The 25,553-nt window shown below is 43.4% G+C and overlaps 1 protein-coding gene across 1 annotated transcript in view; it reads left to right on the top strand.

The window, feature by feature from the left end:
• LOC126156105 (tektin-1) overlaps nt 1–25,228 on the top strand; it is a 139,794-nt gene extending 114,566 nt beyond the window's left edge. Inside the window, exons 6-7 of the mRNA XM_049916277.1 lie at nt 22,950–23,104; nt 25,018–25,228. Coding sequence (XP_049772234.1) covers nt 22,950–23,104; nt 25,018–25,228 — 366 coding nt within the window. The remainder of the gene's footprint in view (nt 1–22,949; nt 23,105–25,017) is intronic.
• Nucleotides 25,229–25,553: the final 325 nt, after the last annotated feature.

The raw sequence follows: 25,553 nt of genomic DNA, 5'->3' as shown, positions 1-25,553 counted from the left end.
CTGGGTTACTGAAGTGCAATAATTCATTAATGTCGCACCGTTTGGTACATAGTGTATCGACAGTTACGAAGTGTATCGGTATAGAACAGAGGAAAAAAGTATTATGGCTAGCCATGCGAAACCCCCCTGCAGTCTGGACGGGTTGTAAGGCTGTTGGCGGATTTATAGTGAGACAGTTCACGCTCGAGTGCAAGGACTAGTAATAATACGGGACTGACCGTTATCACTGAGCAACCGCACTGGTCGAGATCCTGTAACATGCCAACATCGTCATCAGAATGGTCACTCTGAGTGTCGAATCAGTCGCTCAGTTAAATTATAGCGTGGGTTTTGTTTGTGATTGTTTTGTTGTACGGTTCCGTGTAGTAGCCGGTTGTGTAGCTGTTTTAATTATAGCCTGAAGAGCCAGACAGACTTTCTGTCATACTCTTCCATTCCTTGTTAACTGCCGATGGCCGCTTTTCACCTTTACTGAATCAGCTGAAGTCGATTTCTATCTTTGTCGTTTACCGCTTCTCCCAGATATGGAAAATTCGGACGTTGTTGTTCTACAGAAGTCGTATTGCAAATAAATTGCTAATTATTTGAAGAAATCAGTGACGTATTGTCTCTGCTCTCAGCTTCATGTTGACACCCTCGTCCTTGATGATACTATATTGTTTTCTGGAACTATGAGCGCAGTTCACCGTGCTGGCTATTTCACATAGTGCATTCGTTTCACCCACTTCGCCACTCCCATGTACACTATGTGATCAAAAATGTCCGGACACCTCCAAAAACATACGTTGTCCATATTACGTGCATTGTGCTGCCACCTACTGCAAGGTACTCCATATCAGCGACCTCAGTAGTCATTAGACATCGTGAGAGAGCAGAATGGGGCGCTCCGCGGAGCTCACGGACTTCGAACGTGGTCAGGTGATTGGGTGTCACTTGTGTCATACGTCTGTACGCGAGATTTCCACACTCCTAAACATCCATAGGTCCATTGTTTCCGATGTGATAGTGAAGTGGAAACGTGAAGGGACACGTACGACACAAAAGCGTACAGGTCGACCTCGTCTGTTGACTGACAGAGACCGCCGACAGTAGAAGAGGGTCGTAATGTGTAATAGGCAGACATCTATCCAGACCATCACACGTGAATTCCAAACTGCATCAGGATCCACTGCAAGTACTATGACAGTTAGCCGGGAGGTGAGAAAACTTTGATTTCACGGCCGAGCGGCTGCTCATAAGCCACACATCACGCCAGTAAATGCCAAACGACGGCTCGCTTGGTGTAAGGAGCGTAAACATTGGACGATTGAACAGTGGAAAAACGTTTTTGAGAGTGACGAATCACGGCACACAATGTGGCGATCCGATGGCGGGTTGTGGGTATGGCGAATGCCCGGTGAACGTCATCTGTCAGCGTGTGTAGTGCCAACAGTGAAATTCAAAGGCGGTGGTGTTATGGTGTGGTCGTGTTTTTCATGGAGAGGGTTTGCACTCCTTGTTGTTTTGCGTGTCACTATCACAGCACAGGCCTACACTAATGTTTTAAGCACCGTCTTGCTTCCCACTGTTGAAGAGCAATTCGGGGATAGTGATTGCATCTTTCAACACGCTCGAGCACGTGTTCATAATGCACGGCCTGTGGCGGAGTGGTTACACGACTATAACATCCCAGTAATGAACTGTCCTACACAGAGCCCTGACCTGAATCCTATAGAACACCTTTGGGATGTTTTGGAACGCCGACTCCGTGCCAGGCCTCACCGACCGACATAGATACCTCTCCTCAGTGCAGCATTCCGTGAACAATGGGCTGCCATTCCCCAAGAAACCTTCCAGTACCTGATTGAACGTATGCCTACGAGAGTAGAAGCTGTCATCAAGGCTAAGGTTGGGCCAACACCATACTGAATTCAAGCATTACCGGTGGACGGCGCTACGAACTTGTAAGTCATTTTTAGCCAGGTGTCCGGATACTTCTGATCACATAGTGTATACACGATCGAAAATCTGTTTTCCATTTCATGAAGTAATACTAAATGATTGTTCTATAAGCTATACCGGACACAACGTCCTAATTATGACATTTTGACTGATTCACTAATTAGTGAGACCAGTTTAGTTCTCATTAATATCACAGTGGAGCCATTCCGTAAGACACACAACTTTGTTTACAAGTCTGGAAACCTTTCAGCGTTCTGATTTGATTGTATACCGAGTCTTTATGATTACCCAATCTGAAGTTGCGACAAGAATTGATATTTCAGGGAATTTCTTTATTGACATACCTATTTGTGTACGCATTTGTCACATGTGTAAGGTTTCTAAGGATGAAACTGTATCAGAATGTATTAGGAGTCGTGGAATATCTATCAAGTTTAAATTACTTGGTGATACGATTATGTATAACAGTTTGTAAGTATAGTACATCGAGAACCTGCAGCAGTTAAAGATGTAGCAGTTTATTAAGTAAACTACACATGAATAAAAATTATAAAAGAACATTATTATTTATGTAGCATTGGCTTCTACGTACCACATTTTCGGGAAAGAAGAATGTAGTTGTAACAACGTTATTGTTTTCAGACGGGAGGTTCCACTTTGTGTTTATAGTAAGAAGCTCAATAGTGGCGAAAATTTCCTAAAGTGAACGTCGAAAGTGTTGCAGAACAAGGCAAAGCTTAATAATGACAATACTTTTAAAATATTTGGATAAAAAATCCTATGTCAAGATGGCTAGAACTCCTTTATTTGATAACTAGTATCGGCTCATTGACGAGCCATTTTCAGATCAACAAAAATTTTATTATTTGATTCCGTGTATAGCAGCCACCAGGCATTAAACATCGTCATAATCTGTTCAGCTAAATCGCACTTTTTTTCATGGTTACATACAGTCTAGCACTAGCCATGCGTATCACTTGCCATTATTGATCTGAAGATGGCTCGTCAAGAAGCTGAACTAGCTACCAAGTACAGGAGCTTTAGAGACATTGGTCTAGGATTTATTTTCCACATATTTTAACATAACGGATCGAATATCTCCCGATTTCACAAAGTCAAATAATAACGAAAATACTTCAGCCATACTAAAGTGTACAAAAAAATCCTAAAGAGAAAAAAATTGTAAAAGGAAGTTTAACATAACCAGAAAACAGGCACCAGGGGTTGTGATTACCTCCAGCTATCATACATGCTTCGCGGCAATATGGTTTGTTCTCCATAGGTTGGCGAGTGAGCCTTCTTGGTAATCGATCCTACTCTCATGAAAGTAAAGTACATTTCTTTTCGCTAGTGCATACTGCACATGCCTCACAGAATTCGCATCGAGAGCAGTCCACATGGTGGATACCTTCACCTGCGAGCAATTCATCCTCCATAGCAGGTCGGTGCCGAAGGACATTGTCGTCCACCAAAAAATAGTCTACACCAACTATATGATTAAAAGATTCACATGTGCTTGTGTTACCTGATCTCTATTATTATGGGCGTTAACAGTACACATCCGTCTATTAACACAGCTGTGAAGCTCTACACAACAATCACTGTGCAAAGTAAGACGGGATCCATCGGTGAAAAACACAGTCCTATATTCATTCATGGTCCAATTTCAGTCTAACTGACTGTTGCAGTACTTTTCTTTTCTGGCCTTTTTATTGCTCATGAAAACCACACATTGCATGTTGTACCACCATACAGCGAGACCTTCAGAGATGTAGGTCCAGATTGCTGTACACACAAGTACCTCTAACACCCAGTAGCACGTCCTTTTGCATTGATGCATGCCTGTATTCATCGTAGCATATTATCCACAAGTTCATCAAGGCACTGTTGGTCCAGATTGTCCCACTCCTCAACTGCGGATCGGCGTAGATCCCTCAGAGTGGTAGGTGGGTCACGTCGTCCATAAACAGCTCTTTTCAATCGATCCCAGGCATGTTCGATAGGATTCATGTCTGGAGAACTCTAGTCGAGCGATGTCGTTATCCTGAAGGAACTCATTCACAAGATGTGCACGATGGGGGCGCGAATTGTCGTCCATGAAGACGAATGCCTCGCCAATATGCTGCCGATATGGTTGCACTATCGGTCGGAGGATGACATTCACGTATCATACAGCCGTTACGGCGCCTTCCATGACCACCAGCTGCGTACGTCGGCCCCACATAATGCCACCCCAAATTAGCGGGGAACCTCCACCTTGCTGCACGCGCTGGACAGTGTGTCTAAGTCGTTCAGCCTGACCGCGTTGCCTCCAAATACGTCTCCGACGATTGTCTGGTTGAAGGCATAAGCGACACTCATCGGTGAAGAGAAAGTGATGCCAATCCTTTGCGGTTCATTCGGGATCTTGTTGGGCCCTTCTGTACCGCGCTGCATAGTGTCGTAATTGCAAAGATGGACTTTGCCATGGGCGTCGGGAGTGAAGTTGCGCATCATGCAGCCTTTGCGCACAGTTTTGAGTCTTAACACGACGTCCTGTGGCTGCAGGAAATGCATTATTCAACATGGTGGCGTTGCTGTCAGAGCTCCTCCGAGCCATAATCCGCAGGCAGTGGTCATCCACTGCAGTAGTAGCCCTTGGGTGGCCTGAGCGAGGCATGTCACCGACAGTTCCTGTCTCTCTGTATCTTCTCCATGTCCGAACAATATCACTTTGGTTCAGTCCGAGATGCCTGGACACTTCCCTTATTGAGAGCCCTTCCTGGTACAAAGTAACAAGCACGGTACTGACCGTCTAGGCATGTCTGAACTACAGACAACGTGAGCCGTGTACCCCCTTCCTGGTGGAATGACTGAAACTGATCGGTTGTAGGACCCCCTCCGTTTAATAGACACTACTCATTTTGGGCAGGTTTAGTGACATCTCTGAACAGTCAGAGGGACAGTGTCTGCGATACAATATCCACAGTCAACGTCTATCTTCAGAATTTCTGGGAACCAGGGTGATGCAAAAGTTTTTTTGATGTGTGTAGAATGGTAACATGATTACACCAAAGAAAAACCGCTAATACGGAACCATATACGCAAAAATTAATTAAATCATTATTGATTTAAGTTTTCAAGGGCACTCTAAAATGAAACAATCGATAGTGTGTTTCCAGATGTTCAGCCGAGTTGTTTCTATTTCATACCCACTATGTCGACGACTGACTCAGTTGTTTTCTTCAGGTGTTGTGAGTTGTACTGCTACGTGTACTCGCTGCCTGGCCTCGAACCAGACTGTGAACTATTGTTGGCCTCGCGTAGCTATTTATAGCTGAGTTTGACTCCCGACACCCTGGGCCTTTTGATGCTCTTTCGTTTCTCAGAGCCCGCGCTGATATTCCACGAAACCCACATTCTCTCAGTGTTTACCAACTGTGGCGGACGTGATGGCCGGTGAGAGCTTAATACTCGTAACTAAGTGCCGGACCTCAAGCCTTGTTTAAACTGACACTTCCATCCTTGTTTACTGGGTATTCCAACATCATTATTTCGTTTAACTCCTTAAATGCTGCCCCATAAACTTGACATCTGCTCAGTGATTCTGGTCTCCTCGCATTTCTTTTCATGATTACATGTATTTCGCCCCCGTCAACAAAGATAAAAAAGTATTATTTGCCTCGTAATGTTAAAGACAATCTAGGTCGCCGAAACCCGGATGTGTACCTCATTTCCTGGGAAAGTGGCATGTTCTATGTGAGGCAGACAGTAGAACAGTCGAGCAGGTGTACAAAGAACATCAACGAAACACTCGACAAAAATAACCAAGCACTGCCTTGAAAATAAACATAAAATGGAATACGATGAGACAAGTATCGTGGTGCAAACGTCAAGTTCCTGGAACAGCGCAAATAAGAATTTCGAAATGAAGATGTCGGAAAACCTAGTAAAAAGCGACAGAACTTTCAGTTTAAACAAGGTTTGTGATTCGGCACTCAATTTATTAAGACATCGCAATGTACGAGAGTGGGGAAAAATCTCAGATAGTCGTGCTCTGCCCCCATCTCTCGGCAGCTGATCGCAGAAGGTCTCAGACGAAAAAAACTATACCGGCATTGTCGGGAGAGCTGAGATACTCCGAGATAGCTGAGCGGTCATATTGCGCCCCAGATTTGTGCTATATTTCTCAGTTTATACGCTAGAACTTAATTAAGCTCCACCCAAACAGGCCATGAAGGCGCAACGGTACCGACCGGCCGCCGTGTCATCCTCAGACCACAGGCGTCACTGGATGCGGTTACGGAGAGGCATGTAGTCAGCACACAGCTCTCCCGGCCGTATGTCAGTTTGTGAGAACGGAGTCGCTACTTCTCAGTCAAGTAGCTACTCAGTTCGCCTCACAAGGGCTGAGTGCACCTTGCTTGCCAACAGCGCTCGGCGGACAAGATGGTCACCCATCCAATTGCTAGTCAGCCCGACAGTGTGTAACTTCGATGGTATGACGGGAACCGATGTTAGCAGTGCGGCAAGGTCTCTAGCACCCTAATACACCTTGGTAATATGTTTTGCCGTACTTCTGCACACATTAACTAACTACGTGTTTTGAGCCGTAATATGTGGTTGTCGCATGTTTCTGAGCAAAGAAATTACACGTTTCACCCGGTAAACGAACAGCAGGAGCAGTTAGCCTATTTCGAAAGTTCTAGACTAAACAGTGCTACCAAGCAAATAAGTAATAAAAAATCGTAGACATATTATGTAGAATTAACAAACGAAAATAAAAAAGTTGTCTCTGAAGAGACTCGATACTACGTTAATAGGAATATAAAAATTATCAAACTAGCGCACTACCCACTGAGCCCCTTTAACACAGTGACAATACGCTCTGTCAACTTCTACCGGCATTTTCGGGACAGTTGAGGCTACGGTCGCGGTGGATACGCACTGTGAGTGAATTTCAGCGATGTGTCGGCAAAAGAAATAATGAAGAAAGCTGCCAGAAAGTAGACTTAGGACGAAGTTGTGCAATTAATTAGTCTGCACGAGGAAAGGCCGTCGTTGTAGAGTGTGAGGTTACTGGACGACAGCAGCTGAGATAAGAAGCAAAGTTTGGTGACTGAAATGGTTTCAGTATTTTGACGCATCCACAGAAGAAATTTACCAGAATATCCACAATTCACAGAATCAGGGAAAGTTGTTTCATAGCATAGATTAATTAACATAGAGAACAAAGAAGTTCTGTTTGAAAGTAATCGTTTTGGTACTCGGTTCAAATGGTTCAAATGGCTCTGAGCACTATGGGACTTAACATCTGAGGTCATCAGTCCCCTAGAACTTTGAACTACTTAAGCCTAACTAACCTAAGGACATCACACACATCCATGACCGAGGCAGGATTCCAACCTGCGACCGTAGCAGTCGCGCGGTTCCGGACTGAAGCGCCTAGAACCACTCGGCCACCACGGCCGGCTTGGCACTCGGAAAACTCCCATTTAACTTCGAGTAATACAGCTATATGTACAATTTTATGTAACGAGGTATGTATGAATTATATTGGGTGCTGAAGAACAAACCTTCAGGAATTTACTACAAATGAGAAATCGAAGCCAGCTGTGGTGGCCGAGCGGTTCTAGGGGCTACAGTCTGGAACCGCGCCACCGCTACGGTCGCAGGTTCGAATCCTGCCTCGGGTATGGATGTGTGTGACGTCCTTAGGATAGTTAGGTTTAAGTAGTTCTAAGTTCTATGGAACTGATGACCTCAGCTCAATAATGTTCATGTCTGAGGAGTTTGGTGACCAGTGCAAGAGTTTAAACTCAGAAGAGTGTCCCTGGAACCATTCTGTAGCAATTCTAGACGTGTGGGTTGTTGCATTGTCCTGCTGGAATTGCCCAAGTCTGTCGGAATACATAATGGACATAAATTGTTGCACTTGATCAGACAGGATAATTACGTACGTGTCACCTGTCACAGTCGTATCTAGACGTATCTGGGGTCTCATATCACTCCAACTATACATGCCCCACACCATTACAGAACCTCCAACTTGAACACTCCCCTGCTGACATGCAGGGTCCGTGGGTTCATGAGGTTGTCTCCATACCCCTACACGTCCACCCGCTCGATACAATTTGAAACGAGACCCTTCCGACCAGGGAACATGTTACCAGTCATCGACAGTCCAATGTCAGAGTTGACGGGCCCAGGCGAGGTGTGAAGCTTTGTGTCGTGCAGTCATCAAGGGTATACGAGAAAGCCCATAGCGATGATGTTTAGTTGAATGGTTCGCACGCTGACACTTGTTGATGGCCCAGCATTTGCGGAAGGCTAGCACTTCTGTCACGTTGCACGATTCTCTTCAGTCGTCATTGGTCCCGTTCTTGCAGGATCTTTTTCCGGCCGCAGCGACGTCAGAGATTTGATGTTTTACCGGATACTTGATATTCACGGTACACTCTTGAAATGGTCGTACAGGAAAATCCCCGCTTCATCGCTACCTCGGAGATGCTGTGTCCCATCGCTCATGTGCCGACGTTCAAACTCACTTAAATCTTGATAACCTGCCATTGTAGCAGCAGTAACCGATTTAACAACTGCGCCAGACACTTGTTGTCTTACATAGGCGCTGACGAACGCAGCACCGTATTCTGCCTGTTTACGTATCTCTATATTTGAATACGCATTTCTATGCCAGTTTCTTTGGCGCTTCAGTGTAGAACTTTCACACAGATCAGCTGCACTGACTGAACTTGCCACTCGCAGTTTGTCATATAACTCCTATTTCGTACGCCTCTCTGAGCTCAGCAGAAAATCGTATCGCAGATGTTGATGCATTTCGTCGTGAAGTTATTACGTGAGATGTCGAACCTGTTATGGAGTAGTTTCTCACCGACGAACTTATAAGGGCCTACGACGGACGTTTTCTGTGACTGGCAACCGTGGCTAAAGCTACCAAAGCACATTTTTTGACACAGTCTGCAGTAGTTTTCCAGAACATCCAGAGAAGCAACGAAGTAGGTAATTTCGTAAAATTTTTAATTCATTAACCACTAGGCCCAATTTGCTTTTTAAATTCCAGACAATTGCACAAAGTTTTCAACAGAAGTTGTAGAGAATTCAATTTTAGTAAAATGATGGTAATAATGTTAACTGAAATTGTATGAATGTGTCAGATAACCTGCTTTTATTAGTACCATAGTACACATGAATTCATGTCAAACCGGAAAAAGCAAAGCTCAGTGTTAAGGAAGTTGTACAGTGTACACACAGTATCACAATAAACAGTAAAGCAATGTAATGAATATACTATGAGAAATTAAAACCTCTCATCAGTTTCCTTTTCATTACTTACAATTATTTCATTTCGTCATCATCATAATCATCATCATCAACAACAATAACAAGGATCAAAATAACTCTGGATTGTGTGAATGTTGACTTTCTCGGCATGTACTGCTGTTGAAAAGCTCTTGGGTTTCCAGTCAAGTATTGAGGTACCGATACTACGACATTTCGACGTGTGTTCGCCAGTGACTTTACCGTTCCGCTTTGTTGTAGTCTTGTTACATGCTACTTCCTTTCTTCCTGTGCTCCACTATTTCTTCAGTCAGATTAATTATATTTAATTCTTTCCTAATATACTCATTTCACTTCTTAACAAGTTATATAGGTAACTACCATTCTCATAAATTTAATCTCAGCACTTTTTATATGCCACTTAGGACGTATCCAGTACTCACACCCATGCATCAACGTTGGTACTGTCATTACTTTATATAATTTGAGCAATGTATTTCTTATGCTACTTTTAAAATGTTCGATTGTGCCAAATGTTAACGGGGATTTACATGGCTTTCCACTGACCACGTCCTTTGATATGTAAGTAATACCACTCCCAAGATAAAGGAAGCTGTTAGCATGCTCTGTTGTTCATTATTAATGATTATTTTGGTTCTAGCTGGTTGACATCCTCTAAATGCCATAACTCTTGTTTTTGGTATAGAAATCAGGGGTGCAGCTAGCCTGTGGCAATGGGTAATGCCCGAGGGCTTCCGAGAACAGGGGGCTCTGGCACCCTAAGGAAAGAAAGGAAAAAATAATAACGAAAACTAAAAATAGAAAGAAAAAGTGGAGAAATTAATAAAACTGATCAGTTAAGTGATGAGTTTTGCTATGTTAAAGTAATCAGAGATGGCTCTGGAAATCCTTCCAAGTCAACGACCAATCTACATTGACTCAAACAAAAATTAATTGACTCGATAGAATGAAAATGGACTAGATATGGGAAAATACTGCGGCCAAGGCTATGACCATGCGTCATGAGCGGCATATACACTGGCGTGCGAACAAGAATAAAATCATAGTTTACATTTAATACTTAAACATGCTGTAGAGGCTAATAAAGAAAGAGCCCTGTATTTCGAAATAGTCGAGAACATCTTTTGGCCTCAGCATGGTACAGTGGAAGTATTTAAAAATTCGTTGTTCTTACAAGGTAACGATAATCGTATTAAACCTAATGCGTTGGGCTGACTTGTACGACGCCATCTATGCAGTTAAAGAGAGACTTATTGACGTCCTTAACTCTCTACTTACTTACTGTACTTTACGCGATCGGGCCCAGAAAACCACACGCAGCTACAAGGCTCTTCTTCTACTGGGTTCTGTTTCCTGTTTCCTGCCGCCAGTCATCCTCTGTGCCGAATGCAGTAAGTTCTCATGCATTCCGTCTCCTCATCTTTTCTTTGGTCTACTCAGCGGTCTTCTTCAACAGCGAGTAATATCCATGGATTCAAAGGCCATCGATGTTTATCCATCTGTGTGACATGGCCTGCCCATACAAGCCGTTTGGTTCTCATCAGGCATGCAATATCTAATGTGTTGTACATCTCGTCCAGCTTACGTTAATGGTGGATCCTCCATTTTCGAGTCATCTGATCTTGAACTGGACCATACATCTTCTTCCGCTCGAAAATGAGAACATCACTGAAATCTTATTTTCTGGGCACTTCAAGTTTCACAAACAGACTGATCTACGGTTTGGATCAGTGCTTTGTACAGCTAGAGTTTGGAGTTACTTAAAACTCTAACTGCGACTGAATTATGATCGACTTGTGGCTTCGATTCTCACTTTATTTCTGTCTATATGACGCGTCGTCAGTAAGCATCACACCCAGATATTTAAAATTACAAAGTCTTTTCTACAACTAGGTTCTAATTACCAGTGGTTGTGTCGGGCCTCTTGAATAGGCATGAGTTGTGCTCATCATAAGATATTCGGCCTTCGATTCATTCACAAGGAGACCAGTCTTGCTCTCTCCTGCACGGTGTCACTTATCTGCATTAGTTCTTTCTTGGATGTAGACAGCAAGACACGTCATCAATAAATGCGAGATTTTTAATTTTCTCACCTTCTACCTTGAGCCCAAAGAAAATGGCGGGAAAATTTTGCCAGGAAAAAGGTCACTTGGGCTACCACCACTAACCTGTCACAATTGATCTTGGTTCCACAGGTGCTCACAAGTATCACTAAAGATATACATGTTATAAACTATACGAGCCTTTTACATCGAGGTATGACATTACCTCCGGATGATGTGGTTTTTTCATACAAATACCACGACACTGAATATAGACGGTGATCGCCGGAGTGTTATTAAACAGACCAAAAGTGCCATTACATGCCGCCGGCAGTGTAAGCTCATAATAAAATCATCGAATTTAGGAGGTGATTCGGCTAAGAAACGTGGTATGAAGCCGGTATTTGCAACTCCCTCATGCCACCACTAGATATTTCTCCAGTATTTGTAATGCATTCAGTCTCAATACCACATCAGAGGTTCTGCCATTTATCCACTGGTAGAAATGCTGTCTGCGATTTGGAATCAGGTCTTTCCATTCAACCACATACCTGCCTTGAATCCTATGGAGAAGTCTTTTAATGATTACTGCCACTAGTGAATCATGTATCTGGCACTCTCATATGTCGAAAAGAACCACCTTTTCTAACCTATTTGCAACAGTATAATTCCAACATGGTTTTAAATAGTACCTATGCATCTTGCAACTGCTCCTCAGACTATGTCCTGCTATCCCTGCAGCTTTGCGCATGTGATCGTTCGAATTTAAGTCGGAACAGAGCGGTAGTCAGAGAGAGTTATATTTATCACTTTCTGGAACCTTTGTAGGAATGGGCTAAGCTGAACTAGTGCGACAGGATCATGTTTTGACCACTCAATGGAAATAGGAATATGTTGTCGTAGCTCTACCAACCGTGTATGATGTGGAAGGGCAGCCCCACACAACGCCCGCTCCTGCAACACGAGGCAGTATAAAAGACAGTACGAACAGTTACGGTGGTGTTTCTTATTGGGAAAATTGGGAAGACTCGAAGTCATACAGGTACTGCAGTCCAAAGCAGATCCACGTCCCTCAGGGCCCATTTACGTCTATCACCTCAACATTCTGTCTTCGTTATTCTGTACTAATCAACAGTGAAAATTTATGAACTATAAAATCTCCGCTAACTTCATCTGATAGAGAACTCGATAAGACTTTTATCGCGTCCCTCTCTCTGCCAATGTATCGGAAACAAATACCGTATGTATGTCAGCATCGAGCTTACGCAGCGATCCTATTAAATATACAGGTATTGATCCACTGCACAGACCAGTGTAAAGTGTCAACGCCAATACTGTAGAAGGAGGCAGACAATATCCCACAGACCATCAGTTGCAAGACAGGCTCTCTCTGACCCTGTGTCATTGTTTGAAGCATTGTTTTTTTTCTGCTGCAACACTCTTTGTGCACTGACATACATTTATTTTTTCCAACATGATGATTTATGATTTAATGGCAGACTGATGATGCGTTTTAGAGAGAGAGGGAGGGAGAATTTGCTACAAGCCATTTGACGATTTTTTTCCTGATGTTCCATCAGACTGCATCAGTCGTGTGACATAGCCTATGTTCGACTCGTATACAACCGCTTGTTCTGTGTGGGTCTTAGAGCAGTGTCTACTTGTGATCGTAACAGTAAACCTCACGGTGATCAGAGAAATTCCATCTCATGTGTGATGAAACGTCACACATTCCTCTAAACGAACGAAGATTTATGCACTGTACTCCATTCCCATGTCGCATCTTAAGTGTAAAATCGATACACAAACTGTAAAATGAAAAAACTACTTTCTTAAAACATCGATTCTGTGTGATACATGCACAATATAGCTTTCCAGAGATGTATAGCATCCACTGTTCAGATCCGATCATGGTTCAGAAATTATACTATTCTAGCACCACTCCTATAGAAAACGATTGATTATAATGGAGAATACCTCTTAAAAGGAAACAGAAAAACGCATAGCAGCTGCGTTTGACATGTGAAATTACAAGTCACGCCGCCAATAACTCTGTAAACATCACATCTATCAAGCAGACGTATACACAGGGGATTGCAGTGTCTCACAAACACCTATCGCTAACTTAGTTATGAAACTGAAGTATCGATGTGGGGTGGAGCACCATCGTGGAGGAACCACATGTTATGACGTATGCCTAACGGAATGTCTTCTAACAACGTTGGTAACAATGTTTCCTCTAGAAACGTTCGGTAATAGTTACCAGTCAAACGTGCAGGTAAAACATAGGGCCCAATAATGTAATTATCGAGCATATCCGCCCACATATTTACGGAAAATCGTCGCTGAAAATGTGTTGCCACGGCGAGGATTGTGTACACTCCACGTGTGCATGTTATGGAAATTAGTTATTCCGTCGCGAGTGAAACACGCTTCATATGTGACGAGTGTTTTGTTGACAAAATCATGCTGCGCACTGTGTAACAAAAACCACTCTGAGAATTCACGTCGTGTAGGGAAATCTTGTTCTTCCGATGCTTGTACGCGTTGAATGTGGTAAGGTCGCAGACGCTCCTCTTGCAAAATGCGATGAACGCCAGTGTGCGATATACCCACGTGGCGGGCGATGCTTCTAGTACTCTGAAAAGGATCCTCCTGGATGCAGTCCACAATTCTTTCCTCATTCCAATGTACGATCGGCCCGTTGTGGGCCTCTGCCTTCTGCGCGGAGCAGTAAAGAGCCAGTATCTCTCAATCTAAGGAAATTAAATATGTACTCGTCAGTTGTATTCTGTCATGATGTAACAAAAACGGAAAGCATATCAGAACAGAAGATACGTTTCGCATACGGACGAAAATTTACAAAGATGCAGATAACTACTGTGCTTTATTAAGATGTAAATGCTTAATAATCGCATACAAGCAGAGAATTATAATGACACAAACCTTTGGTGCATAGCAGCAAATGTCTTTCGTGCAGGAAGTCGTCGTTGTGGGAAGCGTTCTCGATAAATTCGCACAGCTGTCCTCGCAACACCTTTTGCCTCGCCATAAATTAAATGCATATCTCATAGTTCAGCTATAGTAAATATCCTTTCCATCCTAACAGTAACAGAGTTGCAATAACATCTGCACAGGTTACTCGCCTACCGTCGTCGCTCGGTGTATTACAATGACGCAACCATTCAGGCCGCAGTTGCCTATGTGTTTACGATTTACGCTCGCGATGTCAATACGCCCAGCCGGCAATAACAGGAACCGATTGCTTACGTACGTGCACGGCCAAGTACGAGTATCTACTTTTCCAAAACCATTATCCTGAGACGAACTGTTTTTTTCTGGGACAACCGTAGGAAATATGCAAACATGTTACTAGACTTTTTTGTCAAGCATTGCGAGATGTGCTATCTGTATAATTTTGGCGCCTTATACCGTTTACACCCTGTATATTTCATGCTTTCTGAACGAAACAAAAAAATTGAAGTAAGAATGGTCAATATTTTGTTGAATTATTTATCTAAACGAAAGAAATAAAACAGATTAGAGAAACATTTGACACGCCTTTTGCTGAAATTCGAAATTACGAGGGCTTGCTGAAAAGTAATGCCTCCGAATTTTTATGTGAAGACTCTGAATGCTTTTTAAATAAAACAAACGGTGTTAAATACTACATCTTTATTTTTCGGGTTTACATATTTATTTCTCAACATAACCACCCTGACGACGAACATATTTCTCCGATTGAGAGACTACTTTTTGACACCATAACTGTTGCTTTGTTGATGGAGCCACAACCTCAACTCGTCGTGTGAGAGTCCGCGACTGTCAAACACTTATGCATTCAGTAAAAGTCGACAGACTCCCATTAGATACTTCTTAGTTATTCATAAGTTAGCAACAATACTAAAGGAATAGTGTGGTGTCACCGCCAGACACCACACTTGCTAGGTGGTAGCTTTAAATCGGCCGCGGTCCATTAGTACATGTCGGACCCGCGTGTCGCCACTGTCAGTAATTGCAGACCGAGCGCCACCACACGGCAGGTCTAGAGAGACGTACTAGCACTCGCCCAGTTGTACGACGACTTTACTAGCGACTACACTGACGAAGCCTTTCTCTCATTTGCCGAGAGACAGTTAGAATAGCCTTCAGCTAAGTCCATGGCTACGACCTAGCAAGGCGCCATTAGCCTTACAGTGCTTGTATTTAAAGAGTCTCATTTGTATCGTCAAGAGCGATGTACCACAATGATGGATTAAAGTTAAGTATTACAGCAGCTACGTACTTTTCTTTATAGCATTCATTACGTATCCTGTTTCAGACCTCACGCCCGCCGGCGTGTGTAACGCGTGCATTTCGGCTACTTCTGAGTGACGTGGCTGTCTTGATACGCCACAACAAATAGTACAACACATTAAAGATAAAACGAGTTAGTCCGCGTGGACATCTTCCGCAGCAAGCTCAGAGACATTTGTTTTCTAAATAAAAATCGCCTTTTCTTGCTGCACTGTATTTCATTTGTACCAGCCGCGTTTCGCCTTTTTTCATTGTAAGACATCATCAGTGGGATCTAGACTGATAGAGTTTTGTTTTGATATGTGTTGTTTGTAGATCTAAAAACAATTCACGACTTCTTTTATTCACGTGCAAAAACTTAGCATGAGCTGTTTTAACATTTACTAATAACACATTTCAAAACAAAACTACCATTCTAGATCCTACTGATGACATCTTACAGTGCCAAAGGCGAAACGCGTCTGTCAGAAATAAGATACAGCGAAGCAAGAAAAGACGGTTTTTGTTTACAAAACAAATAAATTGAAGATAAATGCAGAATTTTGTCTTCTCTTATCACACCGCTGACTGACTTGTACTCAGTGTAACATTTTAGTAAGCGAAATGAACATCATAACAAAAACACCAATACCGTTGACGTTACTGTCCGTGGACGTTCGGGTCGTCTGTATTTCTTGGAGCAGCGTACGGCTCTGAGGTCTCTTTGCTGCACTTGCGGTGACGTCAGGCGTAGCTCGACTGAACTCGGCGCCACACGTAGATACACCTCAGACAGATAAACAGAACTTAATCTAAAGAAGCGATGATTCCAAACAGAGATAACTTTAATTCTCAAGAAGTTATTATCCCACTTCTCACTAATGGGAAATTCGTCACACTTGTTCATTTACATTCCACCACGGTACGAGAGTTTCCGATCAGTTCACTACCTTTAATCAGAGTTATTACTGATAAAACCGCTGAAAATCTCCTGCTCTCTGAGGCACTATCAAAGTGAAATCGTCGAAGGATGAAAATCAGATGGGGCCAGTTCGGGACCGAATGGAGGATGATCGATGACAAGGGAACACAAAGTGTTAGATTGCTGAAGATGTCGCAGCGCTTGTGTGTTCTGGCATTGTCGTGCTGAAGCAGAGGGTGTTACATGCTTTTTCTCTTGAGGTATGGAATTACAAAACTGTTCTGTAAATATGCCTGCCTTGACACACATTGGCAACGAGCACGACAGCCTTCTCAGCAGGAAGTACGTAAAACGCACCAAAAAGACAAAGAGCGCAGCGGTGTATACCGCTATGTGAAGGTATTGTTTGTTGTTGTTGTTGTGGTCTTCAGTCCTGAGACTGGTTTGAAGCAGCTCTCCATGCTACTCTATCCTGTGCAAGCTTCTTCATCTCCCAGTACCCACTGCAACCTACATCCTTCTGAATCTGCTTAGCGTATTCATCTCTTGGTCTCCCCCTACGATTTTTACCCTCCACGCTGCCCTCCAATACTAAATTGGTGATCCCTTGATTCCTCAGAGCATGTCCTACCAACCGATCCCTTCTTCTGGTCAAGTTGTGCCACAAACTTCTCTTCTCCCCAATCCTATTCAATACTTCCTCATTAGTTATGCGGTCTACCCATCTAATCTTCAGCATTCTTCTGTAGCACTCCATTTCGAAAGCTTCTATTCTCTTCTTGTCCAAACTATTTATCGTCAATGTTTCACTTCCATACATGGCTACACTCTACACAAATACTTTCAGAAACGACTTCATGACACTTAAATCTATACTCGATGTAGACGAAGTCAAACCAGATGTTTTATGTATCTTTGAACACTGGTTAGATGAAGCAGAAGGTGACTATTACAGAGCCTTTGAATATTTGGACATGGTAAATTCATGGTATCGAACTACTACAATTCATGATGGTGTATCTGTATATGCAAGCAAGACTCTTAGTGTAAAGGAAATAGACTTAAAAAACTTTTCCACAGACCTAAATCTAGAATTATCTTCACTAGTGTTAATAGATATTGACCTTATTATTGTCTCTCTGTACCACTCACCAGATGGTAATTTTGGTGTAACTTTATTGCACAAATGGAAACCTGTTTGTCCTACCTAACACGTCTTAAATCTAAAATTGCACTGTGTGGAGATTTCAACACACATATAGGTGATGGAAGCAATAAAGAGAGAGTCTTCATGACTTTGATAAATAGCTATGGGCTGTTTGTTGCAAACCGACTGCCAACGAGAGGTGGTGCCTGCCTAGACACAGTTATCACTAACCTCAATATCTGGGACTATAATATCGGTGTAGTTGAACCAATGATTGCCGACCATAGTGCATTAGTAATGGAAATAAGTATTAAAATGTTCGAGTCAACTGCAACCAAGCTCATGGCACTCCAGTTACACATTTAGTAAAAGAATCATAAAAGAAGAAAGACTAAATGAACTTAAAATAGCCCTGTCAAGTGTAAACTGGCAGCAAAAAATTGCAGGCATGGGGGCCAGTGCCTCATTTGAATGTCTGTTCCAATCTTTAAAAGCTAAATTTGATGATTTATTTCCAGAAATCCACAAGACGTATCCTACAGGCAAAGCTAAAGGAAGGGTCAAACCTACTACAGGGAAGATGTGGTATACCCCTGAGCTAAACAAATTAAAATGAATTGTGCTAATTTTCAGGGACCGTATAAAAGCAGCTAGAAATCTCCCATCTAGAGACCTGCTTCATTGTAACAATGTAAGAGCCAAACGAATTTACAGAAAGCAAGTGGAGGAAGCAAAAAAGAGATACAATGACAGGTTCATTAAAGAGGCTCACAATCCATGCAAAGCAGCTTGGAATCCGGTAAACGAGTGCAGATAAAAGCCCACCTCAGCCCTAAAGTTTGGTAGCCCTGACGCCTTCAATCAGTACTTTGTTAGAATAGTGAAAGATACTGTTAATGAAATACCTGACTCAGGCTTAGTCCCCACAAGTCACATGAGAAACATAACCAGTAGCACTTTTAAACGATTTATTGCAGCAAAATAGCCATTATAGTTATACATTAGATTACAATCATTTGAGAGTGAATTACAAGGATGTATTGAGTGTCTACATAATTCTTAGTAGGTTACATTCAGTGCAGGTATTATAACAGATTATCATTTGAACCATTTATTGCATAGTCTCTAATTGATCTGGTCCTCTTGTTGCATATTTCTATATGGTATCTCTCACAAGACTGTCCACATAGTGTACACTTGCAAAGGTTTGACGGTTCGTGATATGTTGTATTTGTACAAATTTCATGGTGGAATCCGTGTACTGCGAGTCTTGTAAGTACATGTCTCATCTCAAAATTTGCTGCTGTCCAAGTGCGGTCGATCATGGCCCCGGATCCATAGAATTCCGTTGGTACTTCCTCTCTTTTCTTGAGTAGTGATCTTAGTAGGTTCTCCGATGCTGATGTGTTGGGAAGTAAGAACCTTATCCTTAGATCCTCTATGAGGAAAGATTCTCGGGCGAGAAGGTAGACTAATCTTGATCTTGTGGTTTTTGCTACCCCTAATGCTCTTTTGATATAGGTTGCTTTTACTCTTTCCAATGTTTCTAAGTTCTTTTCATTTAGGTGTATCCATATGATTTCTATCCCATAAGCCAGTATCGGTATTATTTTTTATTTGAAGAGTGCCATAGCTGTGTCTAGATCTAGTGTTCTGATGGAACTTATTTCGTTTATCGCTCCGATGGCCTGTGTCGCTTTCTCTGTTGTGTGTTTAGTGAAGCACTTTGCGGACGGCTGGAGTGTTATCCCTAGATATTTGTAATCTTTTATGATATATATTTGCTTTCCTTGTAGTGCAATTCTTGTCGTTTTTGGGATTTGCCCTCCTGGTCTGAATACCATCATTTCCGTCTTGTCGGTGTTGATTACAAACTTGTGTTTTGTGCACCATTTTTCCACGTCTTCCATAGTCTCCTGTAGTTTCTTTAAGTTTTTTGAGCCTATCACAATGTCGTCCGCGTAGGCATATGCTTCGACATCTTCGTCGTGAGCGATTTCCATGATGTCCTTTGCTGCCAGAATGAACAGGAGCGGGCTTAGTGGGTCTCCTTGGAGTTCTCCGTTTGTTTGCCTTATTGGTTCAGACAGGTCGACGTTGTCCGAGATCCTTATCTCATTCCATTCATTTATGGAGTTTATAATCCTCGTCCAGACGCTGTCTCTTCCCAGGGTTTCGTCGAGCATCCTTTTTACTAATAATCGATCGAGGAGGTCGAAGGCCTTTGTGAAGTCTATGAATACAGCATAATATTTTTGCTTCTTATCGACGGTTTCCCACATGTTTTCTAAAAGCAGCTCCACTGCTGTGATAGTGGATCTTTTTTCCCTGAACCCGAATTGAGATTCTGGGAGGTGGTCTTCCAAAGTGTGTCTTATTCTTCCTGTGATTAGTTTTGTGAATACCTTAAAAGGGTTGTTTTCCAAGGCTATTCCTCTGTATTCAGTAGCACTTTTGAAAACTGGAAGGAAGTGCACCCTAAGGATATCTTAAAAATAGTTAAGTCATACAAGAACTCAGAGAGCGAAGATATCTATGGTATGTCTTGCAAAATGCTGAAGAAAATTATTATAGAGCTTGCTCAACTATTATCTATAGCAATTAACACATGCTTATCCTCTGGTGTATCCCCAAAATTTCTTAAACTAGCACGGACAGTACCAATCTACAAAAAAGGTGACCTGTGTGAACTGTCCAACTACAGACCAATTTCTATCATTCCTATTCTAGCTAAAGTTATGGAGTCTGTTATGAAACTCCAGTTACAGAATTACTTTGAAGTAAATAAGCTCTTCCAGGACACGCAGCATGGTTTTCGCAAGGGAAAGTCAACGTTTACGGCAGAACTGGACATAACCAGAAAAATAAGGCAAAGATTCGAAGACAGATAAAGTGTGGCACTGATATAGCAAGGCATTTGACTGCATTTCCCCACAAGATACTGCACAATAAATTGAAGTGTTACAGTGTCGGAGGTGTTGTTCTTGCAACTTTTCAGTCTTATCTGGAAAACCGGAGACAAGCGGTATCAATTCATGGAGCAACATCACAAGAACAAAAGCTGGAATATGGAGTATCCCAAGGGTCCGTCATAGGGCCTCTCCTGTTCCTTATTTATGTCAATGATATGGGTTATAACAACAATATGTTACAGTTTGCTGATGACACCACCCTTTTTGCCAAAGGAAGAACCGCTGCAGAATCACTCCAAGAAACAGATGTACTCTTCCAAAACATTAGAGAATGGTTCATCAAAAATAAAATGAAAATGAATGAAGAAAAAAACACAACATCTGATATGCACCCTTAACACCATCGGATGCCATAATAATATGGAGGCTGTCAAACTGTTGGGCTTCATGATAGACAGGAAACTAACAATGAAAGAACACAAAGTGTACGTGTGCTCCAAGCTCTCCCGTGTAATATACCTTCTGAGGAGGTTAAAAGGTGTATTGAGTGACCAATATCTCAAATGGGTCAAATGGCTCTGAGCACTATGGGACTCAACTGCTGAGGTCATTAGTCCCCTAGAACTTAGAACTAGTTAAACCTATCTAACCTAAGGACATCACAAACATCCATGCCCGAGGCAGGATTCGAACCTGCGACCGTAGCGGTCTCGCGGTTCCAGACTGCAGCGCCTTTAACCGCACGGCCACTTCGGCCGGCCCAATATCTCATAACAGTATATTATGCCCTATTCCATAGCCACATCAATTACGGCCTACTATTATGGGGATTTCTGCAGGTTGTAAGGATGTGCTAATTCTACAGAAAAAAGCTCTCAGAATAATCACATCAAGCAAAAGACAGGAGCACTGCAGGCCTATATTCAAGCAGTTAGGAATTATGACAGTCTTCAGCCAGTATGTGTTTTTATGTCTCATCAGCGTGAAAGAAAACCAAGGAGTCTTCAGCATGAGGCAAGATATGCACAACCACAGTACCCGGGAATGCAAAATGGCTCTGAGCACTATGGGACTTAATATCTGAGTTCATCAGTCCCCTAGAACTTAGAACTACTTAAACATAACTAACCTAAGGACATCACACAAATCCATGCCCAAGACAGGATTCGAACCTGCGACCGTAGCAGTCTCTCGGTTCCGGACTGAAGCGCATAGAACCGCTCAGCCACCGCGGCCTGCACGAGAATGCAAGACAGCTTTCCAGTGGTTGCCCTAAAGATGTTCAACTCACTGCCTCAAGAAGTGCAATCCCTGCCGCTAGGAACATTCGGAAAGAGAGTAGCACAGGACCTGAAAGAACGCCCATTGTACTCCATTGGCGAATTCTTTAATAGTGACCAAAGTGAATTGACAAACAAATATTGTTTCTATTAAGTATAAATGTCTTAATTTTGTGAATATTTTTTAAATGTGTATATGTAATTAATCTTGACGCAGTCTGTCCAGTCATGACTGGTAAACGACACAGATCTAGTAATAAAGTCATAAAGTAACAAATTTCTCTTCTTCAGAAACACTTTCCTTGCCATTGCCAGTCTACATTTAGTATCCTCTCTACTTTGACCATCATCAATTATTTTGCTCCCCAAATAGCAAAACTCTTTTACTACTTTAAGTGTCTCATTTCCTAATCTAATTCCCTCAGCATCACCCGACTTAATTCGACTACATTCCATTATGTCTAACACTCTATACAATCAAACATAAATGTGTATATAATTAATACTTGGCTGAGTTGGCATTATAGATGCTATAAATGATCATAAAAATTGTAGAAATAATAATGAAAATAATAATTACGAATGTTTTTCAAAATTGTAAAATGTGATTAACACGTTTTTAGTATTTCAGTCTCCAGTCTAAAATAACTTTTTCATTACAAAGTTTCATATTTGAATATGAATAATTTATACTTAACTATCTGCTTACCGTAAACAGAAATGAAAACTTTGTATTTCGTCAAAAAAGGTTATTGGATCGAGTAGTTGCTATACTGAATGTATGGAACTGGAAACTAAAAATAAACGTGTGCCACTGAGCAGTTCAAAAAATGGTTCAAATGGCTCTGAGCACTATGGGACTCAACTGCTGAGGTCATTAGTCCCCTAGAACTTAGAACTACTTAAACCTAACTAACCTAAGGACATCACAAACATCCATGCCCGAGACAGGATTCGAACCTGCGACCGTAGCGGTCTTGCGGTTCCAGACTGCAGCGCCTTTAACCGCACGGCCACTTCGGCCGGCCTGAGCAGTTTCATTAAAAAGTCCCCATAAGAGCGATGAGTCGCTCTCCACATGTCGTTTCTGAGTCTTTTCGCATCACTCATAGGTGCTGTTGGTGTGTGCAGGTGCTGGAGCGGACGGCGGCCACGGAGCAGCAGATCGCAGACGTGAAGCAGGCGCTGCGCAACCACGAGGTGGCGCTGAGGAAGGTGCAGACGCGCCTGCATGCACGCCTCACCAGGCCCGGCGCCGAGAACTGCCGTGACGCGCCGCAGGCCGCGTGCGTTCCCTTTCCTTCTGTTTACTTATTTATGTATCTAAATTTTAGTCCTGCAGTCATCAAAATCCGTAGCTTTTGTAAAAGACATACAACAAGGCAATATAATTATAATTCTTGGAAGGTATAAATTACACTACTGGCCATTAAAATTGCGACACCAAGAAGAAATTCAGATGATAAACGGGTATTCATTGGACAAATATATTATACTATAACTGATTACATTTTCACGCAATTTGGATGTATAGATCCCGATAAATCAGTACCAAGAACAACCACTTCCGACCGTAATAACGGCCTTGATACGCCTCGGCATCAAACAGAGCTTGGATGGCGTGTACAGGTACAGCTGTCCATGCAGCTTCAACGCAATACCACAGTTCATCAAGAGTAGTGACTGGCGTATTGTGACGAGCCAGTTGCTCGGCCACCATTGACCAGACGTTTTCAATTGGTGAGAGATCTGGAGAATGTGCTGGCCAATCAGCAGTCGACATTTTCTGTATCCAAACAGCCCCGTACAGGACCTGCAACATGCGGTCGTGCATTATCCTGCTGAAATGTAGGGTTTCGCAGGGATAGAATGAAGGGTAGAGCCACGGGTCGTAACACATCTGAAACGTAACGTCCACTGTTCAAAGTGCCGTCAATGCGAACAAGAGGTGACCGAGACGTGTAACCAATGGCACCCAGTACCATCACGCCGGGTGAAACGCCAGCATGGCAATGACGAATACACGCTTCCAATGTGCGTTCACCGCGATGTCGCCAAACACGGATGCGACCATCATGATGCTGTAAACAGAACCTGGATTCATCCGAAAAAATCACGTCTTACCATTTGTGCACCCAGGTTCGTCGTGGAGTACACAATCGCGGGCGCTCCTGTCTGTGGTGCAGCGTCAAGGGGAACCGCAGCCATGGTCTCCGAGCTGATAGTCGATGCTACTGCAAACGTCGTCGAACTGTTCGTGCAGATGGTTGTTGTCTCGCTAACATCCCCATCTGTTGACTCGGGGATCGAGACGTGGTTGCACGATCCGTTACAGCCATGCGCATAAGATGCCTGTCATCTCGACTGCTAGTGACACAAGGCCGTTGGGATCCAACACGGCGTTCCGTATTATCCTCCTGAACCCACCGATTCCATATTCTGCTAACAGTCATTGGATCTTGACCATCGCGAGCAGCAATGTCGCGATACGATAAACCGCAATCGCGATAGGCTTCAATCCGACCTTCATCAAAGTCGGAAACGTGACGGTACGCATTTCTCCTCCTTACACGAGGCATCACAACAACGTTTCACCAGGCAACGCCGGTCAACTGGTGTTTGTGTATGAGAAATCGGTTGGAAACTTTCCTGATGTCAGCAGGTTGTAGGTGTCGCCACCGGCGCCAACCTTGTGTGAATGCTCTGAAAAGCTAATCATTTGCATCTCACAGCATCTTCTTCCTGTCGGTTAAATTTCGCGTCTGTAGCACGTCATCTTCGTGGTGTAGCAATTTTAATGGCCAGTAGTGTACATTACGACCTGGTACACAGCAAGTACGCCCCATTTGGAACACATACACCAAGTGCCAGATCTATCGTTTTCGATAGAAAAAGTGCTACTCACGATTAAGGAAACACTGTTTATACTTAGCTAGTATCCCTGTCAGTTTGAGAACTGTTCCCTAATACGAAGAGACAAATTCAACTCCAGTAAAGCTCAAATACAGGGGACGGTCCTCACACTGTCGCCTAAAGCTTACCGAACGCGCGAATCGTGCAGTGGAAGCCTACCGAATTGCCTCGGCAGCTCGGCACTCACTCGTGACGTGACGCAGGCTGTCAGTTGTCGCCAGCTGTGTATCCCGTAGGCTACGGGTGTGCGCGTTCCCGGAAGAAGTGAGGAGTCGTGTGTGTGCAGGCTGCTGGAGGAGGCGCGGCAGGTGCAGGAGAACGTGGGGGCGCAGCAGGTGGAGCTGCGCCGGGCGGAGGCTGCGCTGGCGGCGCTGGTGGCTCGCCGGGCCGGCCTCGAGCACGAGATCGCCTGCAAGCAGCGTGCGCTCGCCCTGGACCGCCGCTGCCGCGGCCTGCGCGCCGACTACCCCTCCAACACCGCCCTGGCCGGCTACTGACAGCTGCCTGCGGCACACCCGCCTCTCCGAGACCGGTGGCGTCCTGGGTCACGTGCTAGTGTGCGCCTCCCCTTGTTCCCCAGGTGAAGCTCGAGACAGCCAGCGTGGCGTTCCTGACGTCGTAAAAAACGCAGCTTAGTCGTGCACGAACTGATAGATGTCTCTGCGGTCTGGTTATCGTAACCGTGCAGCAACTCGCGATATCTTCAGGTGGAACTTTCACTGCAATTTTCGAAACTATTGCTGGCTTTTCTTACATCGTAGCCGAGGTCGTGCCTCCTTCATTCGGAATTTCTTAGGTCCATCCTCACTTTCTCCACTATAC

The sequence above is a fragment of the Schistocerca cancellata genome, chromosome 2, assembly GCF_023864275.1.
Source record: "Schistocerca cancellata isolate TAMUIC-IGC-003103 chromosome 2, iqSchCanc2.1, whole genome shotgun sequence".
In the NCBI taxonomy this organism is placed as follows: Eukaryota; Metazoa; Arthropoda; class Insecta; order Orthoptera; family Acrididae; genus Schistocerca; species Schistocerca cancellata.
This window is presented reverse-complemented; position numbering and strand designations above follow the sequence as displayed.